We start from the raw sequence: 16,275 nt of genomic DNA, 5'->3' as shown, positions 1-16,275 counted from the left end.
CTGTCAACATCCTGTGTCCTCTCTTCACCTGAGGAGGAGGGGGAGGCGTGACATTATTTTTTTTTACTGTGAGCGGGGTCACAGATGTGTTCATTATGATGAACACATCTGTGATTATCATCTAATATACTACACTAAAATGTACTTTACTTGTAAGAGTATTTCTACTCTGTAATATTACTATCTTTACTCAAGTAGAATAACTGAGTACTTTTTTCACCTCTGCCTTTGACTACCTCATGATTTGACTGGCTGTGAGGAGGAACTGCAGCACTTACTAAACTTATCCTCTCACTAGATACTGTAAGTTTCTGTCTCAGCCTTCAGCCAGTGATGGATTCTTCAGATAATCATAGCTTTAGTTTTGCATAATGGAAGTTTTGCATGGAGAACCGGAGAGACTGAGTCACACTGGCTTTTGAAATCCAGAAACATTCACACATAAAGGTAATTATTGAGTCACTGGCATTGGTCAGTAACCCAGTCAAACCTCAGTAAATAGAAGCAGTCACCTTTTATTAATTATCTTCAACTGGTCATATGCTGAAAAGCTATGTGCGACCATTATTCAAAGAAACCTGGACATTTTTTTAAAACCAGTTTGAATAGTATTTTTCTTGATAAACTAAAGCACCGGTTCCTAAAGTGCTCCCTGTAGTGATATGCAGAGGAACCCCCCCCCAAAAAATAAAATCAATACATTTAAATATGCTATCAAAATACGACAACATTTTGAATGAAAATATTTGGAAAATGAGATCCCTGAAATGTAATTTAGTTTAGCCTTTCCTGTTTCAGTATCAGCCTGCTATGTTATCCTGTTCATGAGACATATTTTAGTGCACTGTTTGGCTGTAATATGAGAATTTGTGAACAAGAAGCAGGTGCCATGTGGTAAAACTAGGCAGCGCTGATTAAATATGAACCAAATCTGCTAATGTGTTGCCTATTTCTTCCCAAAAATGTTTTCAGAAAACACATTTTAGCTTACTGTTCAACTGTAATTTGAGATTGTTTTCAACCAGCTGGCCGCCATATTGTTTCCCCGTGCCAAACCATGGATGTATTAAGAGACCTGGATACAGGTCAGGGTAAAGGTGGAACCCTGTCCATTCCTATGACAGTTGCTCAGTGGCACATAAAGCCAAAAAAGCTCTATTTTGTGGTACGAAATTCCCCGGATGATCAGTGCTTCTTCTGCATCATTGGGCCCATAGCAGGCGCTTTTGAGACTTCTGCTGGCCAAGCCTGCTACTTCAGGTTTAATGTTCCACTAACTTGGATGGGGATGAAATGATTTAAACTTGCTGCTACTCCAGACTTTTCAAATTAATTAAATCCTAAGAGTGGAATGAGTCATTTTGTGGGTGTTGTGACGCGCTAAATAATTAATCCACAGATTTACAGACGTTTCTTTCCCAATGTAAGTCAATGGGAAAAAGTCTTTTTGGGCCCCATGGCATCACATGTTGGACCTGGGAGTTGCAGTGCCACTGTTTGTCCACTAGGAAAATTGGCTTCAAAGCCCGGCACACTTCCTTTTGGGCCTGGCCAGTACAGGGATGCTTGCATTACATCACCAACAAGTGGTAGAGTTTATTTGTCTGGCGTGGCACAGTGCATTCTGGTAATTTAGGCTTTCTACCTCTTGAGCAAAAGCATATGCCAGAGCCTTTCTTCTCTTTTTTTCTCTGGTCATGTATCACCAATTTTAAAAGTATTTGTGTCTTTCTACTACATAGACACCCCAGTTTTATGAAAAGACCCATCTCTCCAGCAGGGACGTACTTCTTTAAGCAGTGCCAGTGACGTCTCCACAGCACCTAATAAGGGGGTGGCCTTTGCAGTGAGGCTGTGACTGACAACAGTCAAAAATAAATAACCTTCTGATTAAAAATAAACCTGCTTCATGCATAAACTGACTGCAGCTGAATAGGGTAGGCCTGTGCTACTTTTTCTTAACGTACGTAGTGATGGCACTTGAGAGCATAACATTTTACGAGCTGGTACGCGCTGTAAAAAGTTTGAAAAACACTGAACTGGAGCATTGTCAGGTTAACACATTCAGGACATTCTTATCTCTGCTCAGTGTTTGTACATTACAGCACACATGAATCCAGCATTGTGCTGTGAGCACAAATGCCAGCTGGGAGGTGGAGGTTACTCCCACTGTGTCCTTGACTAATGTGACACCATCAGCACATCACTGCTGTTGTAGACTGACATTACTGGAGCTGCTTTCTACAGCAGAGGGCATCTGAAGGCCAGACTGGCTCCTGAATGAATAATATGTCCCTGAACATCTTAACCGTGGCAACATGATGGCAGACCTGGGGGAAGAGTATCTCAAATATGCATAGATAACCTTCTAATCATGTTGTGTTTACAGTGCGATATGATGTGCCTTTGGCAGGCAGTTGTCAGAAATTCATTTAAAGTGAAATTTAAAATATTCATAACATTCATAATATATAATGCAATAGACTTGGCCTCTTCTGTGTTCTAAAAATCTTTGGAAGGGCAATGTTATGTTTAAGGGAACCCATGAAATCCACAAATGTCTGTGAACAGCCTCCCACTCAGATTGTTATGCCTTTTGACAGGCAAAGAAAGATATATTCCGTCTGTTCTCAAGGAGCTGTTTGCAGTTCCTAAATTGGCCGAGTCACATTCGTATCTCTTGATAGGAAGTCCTCGGGGAAGCTGGAGAACGAAGCAGCGCCAGAGGCAGAAACGTCTCTGCCTGGCACTGTTTGTTGTTGTCGGTGGTCGGCTGGTCTCTCATTGTCTGCGTCTGAGTGTTTGTGTGCCATTTTCTGTTTAGAAAGCCTTAAGCAGCGGTGCTCTCACTGACTTTCTGTTAGATATCCCAATGCTGTTTATTCAGTCGTCACCAGCTGCTGCTCTCTTCCATTGTCTATTGATATACCCGACTGCCACTGACCAATGGCTGTGAGGTTTGTCTGTAGTTGGTCAAACATAGCACTCTGTAAATCAGTGGCTAGAACTAAATATGCAGCTCAGCAGATCTGCAAAACCCTGACAGAAAGCTCTGAAAACAGTTACTGGTTAGGCACCTCTTTTTTTCTTCCTTTTGTTTTGAAACCCCGTGATTTCATTTCATTTTTAAAAGCAGATTACATACCCTCACTGCTTTGTGAAGTGAAGTACAGCACAAAAGGGAACTGAGATTAAATCAGGCAACATAAATCAGATGCCAAGTGCACACAAGTTCCAAGTGAGGAATCAAAGATTGCACAATTTGAATGGAAAGGACGTGAAGGGAAAAATACCACAAAATGAAAACCAACCAAAAAAAACCAACACCACTTAATATGCAAATACAAGAACTGCTATGTTTAAAACAACACATACGGTAATGATGCTTGCCATTTTCAATCAGAAAGTACACGTGTGCACGTGTGACCTGGCGTACCACAGATCGCCCATGAAAGTGTATACATACCTCACTTTCCTTTATTCACATACAACATCCCTCCACTCATTAGCACATTTGGTGCACAGCGGGAGAGTGTTCAGAGCTCTATGTAGGTCAGGGACAGGGTGTGTAGGAGTTGGTTTCATCTCTATTCTGTGATGTATCTTATTTTCCCCTCAAGAATAGCTTTCACACAGCTCCACTCCCGGGGCTCTTTATTTTTCTAAGCTGCAGTGTGTTTGATGGCTTGTCCAAATGCCTTCCCTCAAAGAAGTTTGCTCAGAATACCTGTCATTTTCATTCGGCGGAGGGTTATTTTAAGTGGAAAAACTTTCGGGCTCCAGTTCTGTATTAGTTTTATCAAGCTCAACTTTTATTCAAGGCACCGGCTGTCTTGTTGATTGTAATAATGTGAAAATATCAATTATGTCTCTGAGATATCTGGGTGTTTCTTATGCTCGCGTAATCCAATTCAGTCTGGTGAACAATCGGGAGTGATTGCTCAGTCAGCATGGCTTTCATCTGTGGGAGCACAGTAGCAATATCTTTCAATAAAATCTTTCAATAGAATCATACCCTGATGGTTTCTATGATGTTCTTTCAAAGAAGATGCTGCTTTGTGGGTTTGGCAGCACCTGTTTTTTTCATACCTTCCTGAAAGTTTGCTGCGGTATATGGTATATGGTATATGATGGTATTGATTGGCAAGTTTGGTATGCTCCGCAAAATCTCTTAAACATTATTATTTTAACTGAAAAATACAGCTGTACGTTCTAAATAAAGGTTTCTCTCTTTCACCAAACTAAGACTAATAAATTGTACAATACTGTATCATAATAAATGTTTTACCAGTGGTTTAGTTGGGAGAACTGGAGAGACTGAGTCACATTGGGTTTTAAAATCTAGAAACACTGACACATAAAGGTATTACTGAGTCACTGGCTTTTTATAAATTATCTTCAACCGTTCATAAGCTTAAACATTTAATGTGACCATATGTTCTATGTTCATATGGCAATGTTCCACGCGCTCTCTTAACTTAAACAATATCAAGTCACAAAAACAAAGAGTTAATATTCTTATCAAACAGAAAAATACAACTGTATATTCTGAATAAAGATTTCCTCTTTCACCAAACTAAGACCAGCTTAACTGCCTTGTTAACTCATTGTTAGGGTTGCAGTGGTATGAGATTTTCACAGTACGATAACCGTCTCAGAACATGTCGCGGTTTCATGGTACCTTATTTCTATTAGTTACAATAACCCGTAAAGGAATGAAAATAAAAGGGATTTTTTTTTTTTTTTTTTTTAAAGTGAAACAAAAGTTTATTACTATAATTCAAACATGAAACCATTTTTTAAATGGCAGTATGTGTAAAATGTCTTCCTTTTGAAAATGACTAAAATAAAGATGAGATTTTCTGTCCAGTTGCATTTTTCACTAGATTAGCAAATCAACACGGTATGATAACTGTAAATTTTCACACCATGGTAAACCTTGAAACCAGTATATTGCAGCAACTCTACTCATTGTAAAATATACTTCATTCAAACTTGACGTAAACAAAATAAAACTAAAATAATGAACTGGCAAAGTTGGTCTTGTTAGTCATTTATTTTATATTAGCTAGTTCACTGTTCCAACAATCACCAACTGTGGTTTGGGATAGTTCGGATTTTTTGAAGTGGGGTTTGTATGGGTACTTATCCATAATTACTGTATCACATACAGTAAAAGCCCCCAGTTTGGAGAAGCAGACAGGAGTGCTGACACAGAAGTAAAGCAATGTACTTCTGTAGATGGGGCAGCAGCAAAATGTAAAAAAAAAGTCCCACCTAAAAAATCTGTAACAGTCTACGTCTAAGCCACAATTTTCATTTTACCTTACCGTCAGACTGCCCATTCAGATGGGGTAGCCATTAATGGCTTCAGTTCCCTATCTATGCTCTTGTCAAAGCCACCAGACTACATTGAAAAAACAGTAATTTTGGCTTGCTGAACACAGGAGCTGCTGGTCTACCGCTGCCTTGATCAGTTGTGTTATTCTGTGACTTTGGTGAATCCAAACTAACCCTTTTAAACACCAAGGTCACCCAATAACACAAACAAAAAATAAGTGATCAAAGCAGTGGTACACCAGCAGCTCCTGTGCTAACAATGTTAAATCTCTGTTTTTTTCAATGGTGTCTGGCTTCGAAGAGTGTGATTTAACGGCTTCAGTTTCCAGTTTACACTTTAACAGAGTGTGATTTAACGGCTTCAGTTTCCAGTTTACACTTTAACTGATTGGGACTATTTTTAGGTGAGACTTTTTTTTGGTGGTTAAAATACATTTTGTTGCTGAACCCTCCTCAGCAGAACACTGCTTAGCTTCCGTGTCAGACTCCAGCCTGCTTTTCCAAAGTGGGAACATGCTGACTGACATCTACCGTATTTAATCACCTACACTGACTATGGATAAGTACCTCATACAACCCCTTTTCAAAAGATCCGAACCATCCATTTAATTCATTGCGTAAGATGTTAAAATATGCTGTTTTCCCCCACAATCTCTCTCTGCTGTTGCTAGCAGGCTGTTGACAGTCCTGTAATGTTAACCCATGGATTTATAAAGAGAAGTGGATATAGCGATGGAGGCCCAGTTCAATCCTTTGAAAGTTTGTCAGTTGAGCATGAAGCCAAAATTGTTCAACTGCCACGTATAAAATTACCCAAGTGATTGACAATCAGATTCTGATAGTAAAACAAGCTGTGATTCTTACAAAAAATTTATCCACTGATTTATATACGTCTCTTTCACAATGTAAGTCTATAGGATTAAGTCTTTTTCGACCCAATGGCCTCGCGTGATGGATTAGAAAGTTGTAATTCCACTGTTTACTCACTACAAAAATTGGCTTCAAAGCCAGGCACGCTTCCTGGGGGCCTTTGTTATCCTCACCACTCGCAGTTGCTACTTTTTCAGCCCAGCTGCCTGTTATACCAGCAGAGAGTGGCCTCTGGTGGTGTGTAACATGCACTATTCTATATACAATACATCTTCAACACAGCCTCTCCATATGAGTTTAATAGAAAGAAGCGTCTGGATTTCTAAAACCCCTGGTATACTGTAACACCCCCCAGGCTCACTGCTGTCTTCTGACAAATCCCTCCTTTTCTCCACAACTGATACAAGCCATACCATACACTGCACAGCCATGGCCCAACTGACCTGTGAGCTAATCAGTATTGCAGTGACGAATGAAGAAACAATGGTTTCTGAGGCTGGAGAGAAGTTTTTTCCCTCCACAAAAGAGTCATTGTTGATTTGACCGATGAGTGGGCCGACTGGAAAAACTGTGTTTGTGGCACAGAGGACGTGGCTGGGTCCAAAGGCTGCAGTGGCATCTCATACTCGTAAACAGGCAGAGAACTGACTCCTCAAGAAAGCAACAGTGTTTGCTTTGCATAACTTTTAGTTTTCGCCGTCTTCTTCAACACACATGGTGGTGCTTAAGGATTCAGAGCCATCACTACTCCTGAACTGCAGTACTAACAGACATCATGAACAAACATCATGTCCAGAGTCAGCCGTCAGCAGGCAATAGTAAAACATAATGAGAGCTGTAACTGACATCATGACAGCCCTTGTATCCAGGTTAAACAACAAATGCTGACAGTGAATTTTACAGCCGGCCCATGTTCATCCGCCTCCGCTACATGCTGTCATTTTCCCAATGGAGCCCCGACAAACAGCCCCATCAGGCCCAAGAATGTTCCGGCATTGGAAGCAGTGTGGTGCTAATCAAAATGCAAAGCAGATGCAGGGTTCATCGAGCGGTACACTAACATGCGCAGAAACAGTCTGGACGTCATAGAAAATCCCCACTTTGTGTAATAATGAAAGAATTACTGCGTGCAGCAATTTAATACCTTGAGGGCACGGGGGAGTCATGGAGAATTTCTATTTTATTTTGAAAATATGCTAACACAAGTCTCATTTCCATGATTACAGCTGACACTTTATGTGCCCAGCTATTTGTTGAGGAAGCACCGGGGTCTAAGAAGCACTGTAAAGCATGTTATGTGCTCGCAGATACTGTATGCCTGTATTGATTTTTCATTAGTTTTTAATTAAGTCCTAAAATATCCTGTCTGCTGTCATACCTGTTTTCATTGATAAGACAAGATGAAATTAGCCTCTTAGGTAATTGAGGTCTGTAATGTTAGGGCAAATGTTTTCATCACTGGATTAATTAATCTGCCACTAAGCCTCATCAGACTCTTTGATTTAACTAAGTCTTTCTAACGGTCGTCCTGTTTATAGTGCCAGGATTATACCCTGCTTCTCTCTCTGCACACCAAGTGTACATTACTTCAGTTTTATTTCATCTAAGTTGTCAAACACTTTGAAATAGTTGCTTAATTTATGGTGTTTTTATGTACTGCAAGAAAACACTCAGTAAACTCCACAGCCTGTACTGAAGAACACAAGTCTGGGAATTTCAGTCTGACCTATCGCTGTGTACACACTGCAGGTTTAAGAGTTCACGCCAGTTCAGTGTTGTTTAGCACAGCACTGATTTGTATCTTCAAGGTGTTTTACATGCGGCTGTTTTTGTAAAGCAGCTTTGCTATGTTTATAAAGACCAGAGGACATTCCAACCCCAAATAAGTCCTATCATACGAAGGGTAGGAGTTAAAACAACACTCTTAATGTCATTACTCTGAAGACAGCACATTAGAAAGGATAACTTTGACATGTTTCAACTTGGACCCTGTTTTCCTTTGTTTAAGTGTCTGTGTCTAAGTGACTAATGGGGACAACAGCTTTTGAAATTGGTCCAGTGTTAGTGAGACCGCAAAACAGACTGCAGTGTAACCACTGGGGAATTTGTGCACCGTCAATATACTTCTACTAAAAGCACTTGTTTTGCCATTGACAGTGTCTGAACAGATTATTGAAAGGATCCCTAGAGAGATGGACCTTTTTATTAAAGAGTAAGATCCTTTTTGTTTAACCAAAAACAGCCCTGAAATCGCTATCACCAAACCCACCAGACTCCATTTAAGTAAACAGTGATTTTATTATCATAAAACACACTTCATTTAGAGTCGACAGAAATAGAATGAAACTAACAAAAGCCATCTTGGTTTGTCTTTTCACTGGTCCAACAAACACCAACTCCTGTTTGGTTGAAATAAACCCTTAATTCACCCAGATAGATGTGAAAATATGTTGCCTCTACGCACGCTACAATTACTGTTTATTTAAATGGAGTCTGGTGAAAGTGGCAATGACGATATTGGGGCTGTTTCTTGTTAAACAAAAATGATCTTACTCTTCAGTAAAAAGGTCTATCTCTGTAGGGATCTTTTCAATACTGTTGTCAGACACTCAGAATAATAATCCGAGCCTGACAGTGGCAAAACATGTACTTTTAATTTACGTATATTGAACTTTTTGTCACAGAAGCAGCCCTGAAAACTCCATCGCCAGTTCCAACAGTGTCCATTAAAATAAAGATAATTTCAGCATGTACAGAGCCAGCATGTTTTTACATCTATCTGGATAAATTAAGGGTTTACTTCAACCAACCGACATCCCTCTGGCTTTGGACCTTTACAGCGGATAAGGAAAAACTCCCCCCAAAAAAGGTTTAAAAGGGGAAATAGATGTACAGTGATTCATATGACAAAATGATATATAATGGCAATGGCTATTTCGGGGCTGTTTCTGGTTATACTAAAGGATCTTACTCTTTAAAAAAAAAGGTCTATCTCTGTAGGGATCCTTTCGATAATGCTGTCAGACACTTGGAATAATAATCTGAGCCTGTCAGTGGCAAAAAAAAGCAATGTTAGTGGTTAGAGGACGTAAACTGATGCACAAATGCCCATTAAGGTTACATTGCAGCTTGTTTTGCTGCTGTCGGCTGCAGCAGTCTCACTCCAATACTGGACCAGTTCCAAAAATAGTTGTTCCCATTGGTCACTTAGACACAAAAGCATTGGAAACAAGGGTACAGGTTGAAAATTACCTGTTACCCCTCAAGGCTCAAGCAATAGCTCTGAGTTCCCATTAGGTGCAGCTTATTATCAGATGCAGTTGAAAAGACTGGTTACAGCTGATTGCAATCTTTTTTTCTGTGCTTTTGATTTGTTGTAGAGCAACATTTCAAAGCTTGTAAATCCCCTGTAGAAAGAATAAACATTACCTTAACTTCATTATTTAATGTCTCTGATATCAAAGAAGATTAAGTGTTATCATTCTGTCATCCAAAGCCTTAAGTGACCTCATCTTTATCTGTACTAAAATCTTTTTTGATTATGTGGTATCAATCATTTTTTCATCATCACTTTCAACTCATCTATTTACACTTGAATTTTGTCACTCTTTCAGGGATTATGTCTACTGTGATGTCTCAGCAGCCGCCGAAGGAGGATGAGGAGGAGGAAGACGAGGAGCAAGGGGAAGAGTTTTCGTTTGAGGACAGTGCTGATGAGGAGAAACTTAAGGTGGACAGTAAAGGGATCCGCTCTCACTCTGATAGATCTGTCCAGATGTCAAAAAAGGAGGACAGTGAGACATCACAGACAGGCACAGTTGGCACACAGCTTCACAGAACTTCGCCTCCTGCTGGACAGGAGGGCGTCATCACCAAGGACGTAATTTCAACTTCTTCTGGAGGTACCATATTTTCAGAAATTACATATATATATTAAACTGGTGCCAAATTGATCTTGGGTGTTTACTAGGGATGATAAAGCACTATTTAGGCAGTAAAGAACAATCTGAAAGTGATAGACTTGCACTGATAGACAGTGGAAGATGTACCGGTACTTAAATCCTTAACTCAAGCAAATATATGTGACTCAGAACTTCCCTTAACCTGTTCAGACACCAAATATGTTCCACACACACACACACACACACACACACACACAAAAATGTAAAGGTGGGTTTCTACTCTAAATGCGCTCATAAATTAGCAAAAAATATATTTTATTATGTTTTTTCTCTCCTGTCCATTCCAAATGACACAGAAATCATCAAATAGGAAAAATGACAATAAATGGTCTTTCTCATGAATGGTTAACTCATATCAATGCACAAAGTGGTGCTTTTCATCGTCACGACTCAAAATATCATTCATTTATAAAGTATCTCCAGAAAACAGTATTTTGAAAACCTCTTCAGATGAATACTCTCTGAACATAATTAACAGGATGCTTTATGAGCTGATTGTATCATTAGAAAATCAAATCAGAGCAGTGTTTCCCTATTCATTTTCCAGTGACACTCAGATCCACTGTCCACTTTAATGGGCGCATATTTAAAAAGAATCCAAAGTAAAAGCTAGAAAGCTTACTTGTAATAGTAATTTAAAATCTCATTTTTACTTTAAACATAGTTTAAACACAAATTAAGTACTTTAACAATATGATTTATTCACTGAAATGTGCCTTGTGCTTCCCTCTTGCCTCACAGTCTGCCATGCTTGTTAAAAAGGGGGTGAGGCTCATTGCAGTCCACTTTAGATAATGTTGAACACTGTGACTGGTTTATAGACATCATAAGTCTGTGCACTTATGGAGCTAGATAAGAGTAATCACAGATCTAGACATCCTAGAAAAGGTATGTCCATTGGGACACGGGGGGATCTGAACGGGTTCAGTAAATTTAAGCATCAACACTTAATTTTTAGCATTCTGGTGAATTTTTATTCCCCAAGTTGTGCATTTTCAGCACAATTCATGGTGTATATGGCTTAAATTTTGTCCCACTCACGGCTTTCTCCTTTTAAATGTTATCATCCCTTGCACTGGCTGCCAATCAGGGATTTTGATGTGTCACACACTTATAATTCTCACGTGTGAACGGTGACAAATTAGTTCCCGGTGAAGATTTTTTTAAATTAGAGTTAATTGAATTTCAATTTTTAGCCAGTGTTTTCCTCTTTATTAGGAAATGGGTGCACACAACTACGGAAGCGTATTGCATTCACTTGACAAATAAAAAAAGCCCTGTTTTTCTGAGTAATTTTTTTCTGTTTTTCTGAGTAATTTATTTATTTTTCTGTTTTTTTGGTGTAATTCTTTCTGTTTTTCTGAGTAATTTTTTCCCTGTTTTTTTGGGGGGGGTTTTTCTTCTGTTTTTTTGTGGTAATTTTTTTCCTGAACGAGGAGACGAGATACTTCAAAATCTCGCGAGAAGCTCCCACCTCCAAGTGACCGGTGCCTGCGTAAAGTCGACAAACTAATGATAACACCATCTACATGACTTAAAGACAAGAGTATCTCCTAGTGTCTCAAACCCAAAACAAAGTAAAACTGGATTAAACTAAACAAGCAGGTCATGTTTGCTTCCTTTATATCGAGCTCTAAAGAAAGGAATGAAAGCGTCTTTTGTTCTATTGCTCTCTTAACTCAGAAATAAATACTCAGAAAAACAGAAAAAATTACCCCGAAAAACAAACAAAAACCCCCCACAAAAAAAATTACTGCGAAAAAGAGAAAAAAAAATTACCACGAAATACAGAAAAAAAAGATCACGAAAAACAGAAAAAGTTACACCGAAAAACAGAAAAATAAAAAAATTACTCCGAAAAACAGAAAAAAAAATACTCAATAAAACAGATTTTTTTTTTTTAAATTTGTCAAGTGAATGCAATACGCTTCCGTACATAACATACTGACACAGTCCATTAAAAAAATAATGTAACTTTCTGGAAAAGCCCTGTTAAATATTGTAGTAATAATGGGTGGTTATTACAAAATCCCAAGGCACACCTGAATTGGCATCACTGCACATGATTTGAGAATAACTGATCTAAACAATGAGGGGAACATGTTGCCTGTGTGAAGTATGTGAAGGTGCCCTCTGCCTTATTTTCTTATTTTCTGTAGTCAGGACGTTTATGTGTGTGTACCCGACAGCAGGTGAGGTAACCGACAATCCTGTGTAGTGACGTCATATTTCAAGCTAACGTTGCTGTCAGTTGAGCTAAGAGGTTAACGGCTAGTTTAGCTTCGGTTGCTAACTGTTAGCTAGCTACCATTTCAGTTAACGTTAAACCGCGGGGTTCACACTAACAACTCTGAACAAAACCGAAGTGACAGGCTAGTTACGTAAATATAGGGGACTTACCAGCCAGCTAAATAGACACTGGTGGGTGTAGCTTAAATATGGCGACTTACTGGACGATGTATCCTCCCTTTTGGCGTAGGCTAACGTTAGCCGCTTTCCCCACTACTCCAGCCCCTGGCGCTAGCTAATGCTAAGCTAACAGGTGTGTATCAGCCTGTGCATTGAACAGAAGTATACAAAATGATATCAACATTTCCATCCAAATTCTGGTAAGAAAGTTGACAAAACACTTCAAATGTCAAAATATTAGTTACTGTAAAGCAATGAGCTATGAATTAATAAATTAATAAATTATTAGGTACACTTCATTAGTTAGCCATTGAAAAAAGTAGCTAACTGTGTCACAAAATTACAAAACTCAAATGGCCAACACTGGCATCAGAAGTATTCATATTAATGTAAGTTATGGCCTTTCTTATATTATAATAAATGTATTTTTTGTTTTAATAATTCTGACACACTGACCTGTTGTAGGAGTATTTTAATGTTGTGACATAGCAGGTACATTATGTTAGATGTGTCATTATTTGTTTTGTACATTAAACATACATACTTCATAAACTGTTTGTCAAGTGGTAAAATGAATTGTATGAGCAATAAATCATATTTTACAATCTGAAAATAAATTTTGGATTCAAATTATGATATAAATAAGTAATGAATAACTATGGCTGCTAAATAAATGTAAGCTGTGTGAAAAGTACAATACATGTAGCAGAACATAAACCAATGTAAGCACAAAATGGAAGAACTGAAGTAAAGTAAGAAGAATAGAATATAACTGGCTGCTAAATAAATATAAGTGGTGTGACAAGTATGATAAATGTAGCAGAGTTTAAAGTAATGTAAGCACAAAATGGAAAAACTGAACTAAAGTACGAAAAAAATAAACGGTAATCATAGTTTCCACAAGAGTGGAAATTTGTTTTTGGCTCATCTGAAAAATGGAAAAATACTGGATACCAGGAAATTAAATTAAAATATAGTACATGACTAAATGTAGGCTATTTTGTTCTGCTGATGGGTGTGGACTTTGACAGCTTGACACCATCTGGCTCAAATTTAGTAAGCCTTTATTTTGTTACTGTAGAGACGGGGTTAAAGTTGCTGTACTTTCACCAAAACCTACACGCTACATACTCCCAACATATGTGCTGTCATCAAATTGCCGCCAGGCCTATCACTGAAGCACAACCAACTTAGTTTTTGTACAATAATCTGTCTTTGATAAACTGTCTCTAATATTGTATGTTCCTTCTTTTGGTAATATATCTGATCAGTTTCCCATAGCCACATGCTGTGTGAGTGACTTCAGTTTGTCTGTGGTTTTAATCTCTCTCTAACAGGATTTAATTATTGCCACGGGCAAACAGAACAGAGTTAACTTCCCCCTTAATTGGATGAAGTTATGTAGATATAAGTATGATATATTTACTACCTGGCTAACGTTGCCAAACAGGCCCTGGTAATTACACGCCCAGATAAAGAGATTTAGGTCTTGGAGAAGTTCTGTTGGACAAAGTGAAGCGATTAATGCTTAATTAAAAAGCTTTTTTACCAAGTCTGTGTGGTAATCCGCTAAGTGGGCTGTGGGGATGCGTAGGGGAATTATGGGTGTTGATAGTAGTGGTTAGTGGAGGTCTGTTACTGTTATGTAATCGAGGGCTGAGAGCAGGCGAGATTCAGAGCCCTCCCTCACCAGATGACACGAGTTTACATGGTGGGGTCCAAAAGAAATCGATCATGACATTTGTTTAACAGTGCTTTCCTTGTACTGTGCTGTGAAAATACAGCACAACCGTGCAAAATCGTCTTGACTACCTTACACCATCTGCTTAATTGTCTTAGACTTAGGTGTCCTCCATGTAAGCAAGTTTGGTTTTAAGAAGTTCAGCTGTGTAAAACACAAAGTCACAGTCTTTCAAGCTGCCTTTTCAAAATTCTGACTAAGTTGCATTTGCCGTTTTTCAATTATGTGCTTCCTTTGCTTTGGAATAGTTTGTCTCATGGTTGCTGTTTCCTCACTCTGACAGATGTTCCAGTTATCAAGTCACCCAGTGGGTAAGTTGCCTTTGATTTCTATTACAGTATGGGGAAAATTACTAAAGGGCGGCGGAGAAAGTAAACACGCCACATCAGTGTTATGTCATTATGTCTGAGATAATGTCATGCTTACACTCCATCCAAACACGCCACAGTGGGTATGAGATACCGTGATGTTACGCCGCATCTATTTGTACAACATTTAGATGCCAGATGGCGTGTCACACCCACAGTGACGAGTGGTAATGTCAAGTAGAGAGTGATGTTGCTGATACAATTCTAGAGGGAAATCACAGGATTGCCTTATTCATTATGATGCCTACAGTATAACACGACGTGCCTTGCTTGTATTGTATTATGCAGTGCCAAGATGAATTTAAGTTAGAAAGTCAGTCACCCAAGCAGGAAACAACATATTTTTTCCACGTAACCACAGTGATATGTAGCCATGCAATCAGTGCTAGTTTCCTCTGCTTAAGAAAGGCATCTCTAAGATTTCCACCCAATACACTGGGGGGAAATAGAAGTTAATTTATGATGCTCAGAGCATTAAATAATGACATTTGAAAAAAGCTAACAGCATATTCTTGTTCCAGAAATATTAGATCTTTTTCACTGCAAACATTTTGCAGGAAAAAGACAGGTGTCACTAATCACACTCATGGCTTAATTCAATTAGGTGTCTCTGTAAAGCAGTTTCAGTGAGATAGGGTTTACAATATCAGGGAATCTAACCTGGGACACCCAAATGAAATGTGGTTTTAATTATTGTTATTAATAACACCTGTGCGTTTCCTGCTGTGACATGTGAAAATGTCTGCCTTGGAAAAAGCCTATGGGAACTATTTTCTACAGCAGTGGTTCTCAAACTTTTTTCAATAATGTACCACCTTTGAAATATTTCTGCCAGTCTAGTACCCTCTGACCAGCACAGAACATTGTGGGTAGGAAAAAAAAGCCTGAATATAGAGGTGCAATGCAGCTCTGCACCATCAGTGTCTGATTTACTAAACAACAACCTTACAAAAACTTAGACTAGTATTATCAGAGGACCTCATGTGATTTAGAAGTTACCCCCTACATGTGTGTTAAGCGGTGCATTTGCACAGGATAAGCAGTCTGTATGTTACTCTTATTTACTGACATCATTACAGTCATTTTTAACTCCATTCTACACAACACAGAAAAACTACATGGTACCGCTTGTGGTTATATACGGTGATAACCTCCTTTTTTCTTTTAAATGTGGGTTAGACAAACAGAACCGATTCTGCCACACATTGTCACGTTATCCATCTTTCGAGAGTTTGCTCTTCTAATTGATTTAAGCTTGCTTTTTGGGTGTCTGTGCCTTGTTGCCAGATGAGCCTATTACACCCAAAATGCTGTCAGAGCTTTCATTTATATTTGCCAACATAGCCTCCGTAATTCTAGACAGGGACAGAGGCAGAGACAATGCACAGAGAAGCACAGAAAGCCTAAATACGACTCCAAATCATAGAGATGCCGATTAGTTTGGATACTGATATTATCGCATGACCTCTGTGTTTTACAGAATTTAGTTGGAAATTTGTGGTGTTTTTTTATTTGACGAATTACGAACGTGGCAGATTTGTATGGGATTAAGATCACTGATCACCTCTGTAATTATTAAAAATTA

At 38.7% G+C, this 16,275-nt stretch overlaps 1 protein-coding gene across 2 annotated transcripts in view; it reads left to right on the top strand.

Annotated features, from left to right (window-relative positions):
- Positions 1–16,275, top strand: part of arhgef10la (Rho guanine nucleotide exchange factor (GEF) 10-like a) — a 167,089-nt gene that overhangs the window by 7,468 nt on the left and 143,346 nt on the right. For both annotated transcript variants that reach the window (XM_050038813.1, XM_050038812.1), the window contains exons 2-3: positions 9,825–10,112; positions 14,606–14,633. In XM_050038813.1, the coding sequence (XP_049894770.1) occupies positions 9,830–10,112; positions 14,606–14,633 (311 nt within the window). In that variant the 5' untranslated portion in view covers positions 9,825–9,829. The remainder of the gene's footprint in view (positions 1–9,824; positions 10,113–14,605; positions 14,634–16,275) is intronic.

Source organism: Epinephelus moara, chromosome 24 (genome assembly GCF_006386435.1).
Source record: "Epinephelus moara isolate mb chromosome 24, YSFRI_EMoa_1.0, whole genome shotgun sequence".
Classification (NCBI taxonomy): Eukaryota; Metazoa; Chordata; class Actinopteri; order Perciformes; family Serranidae; genus Epinephelus; species Epinephelus moara.
This window is presented reverse-complemented; position numbering and strand designations above follow the sequence as displayed.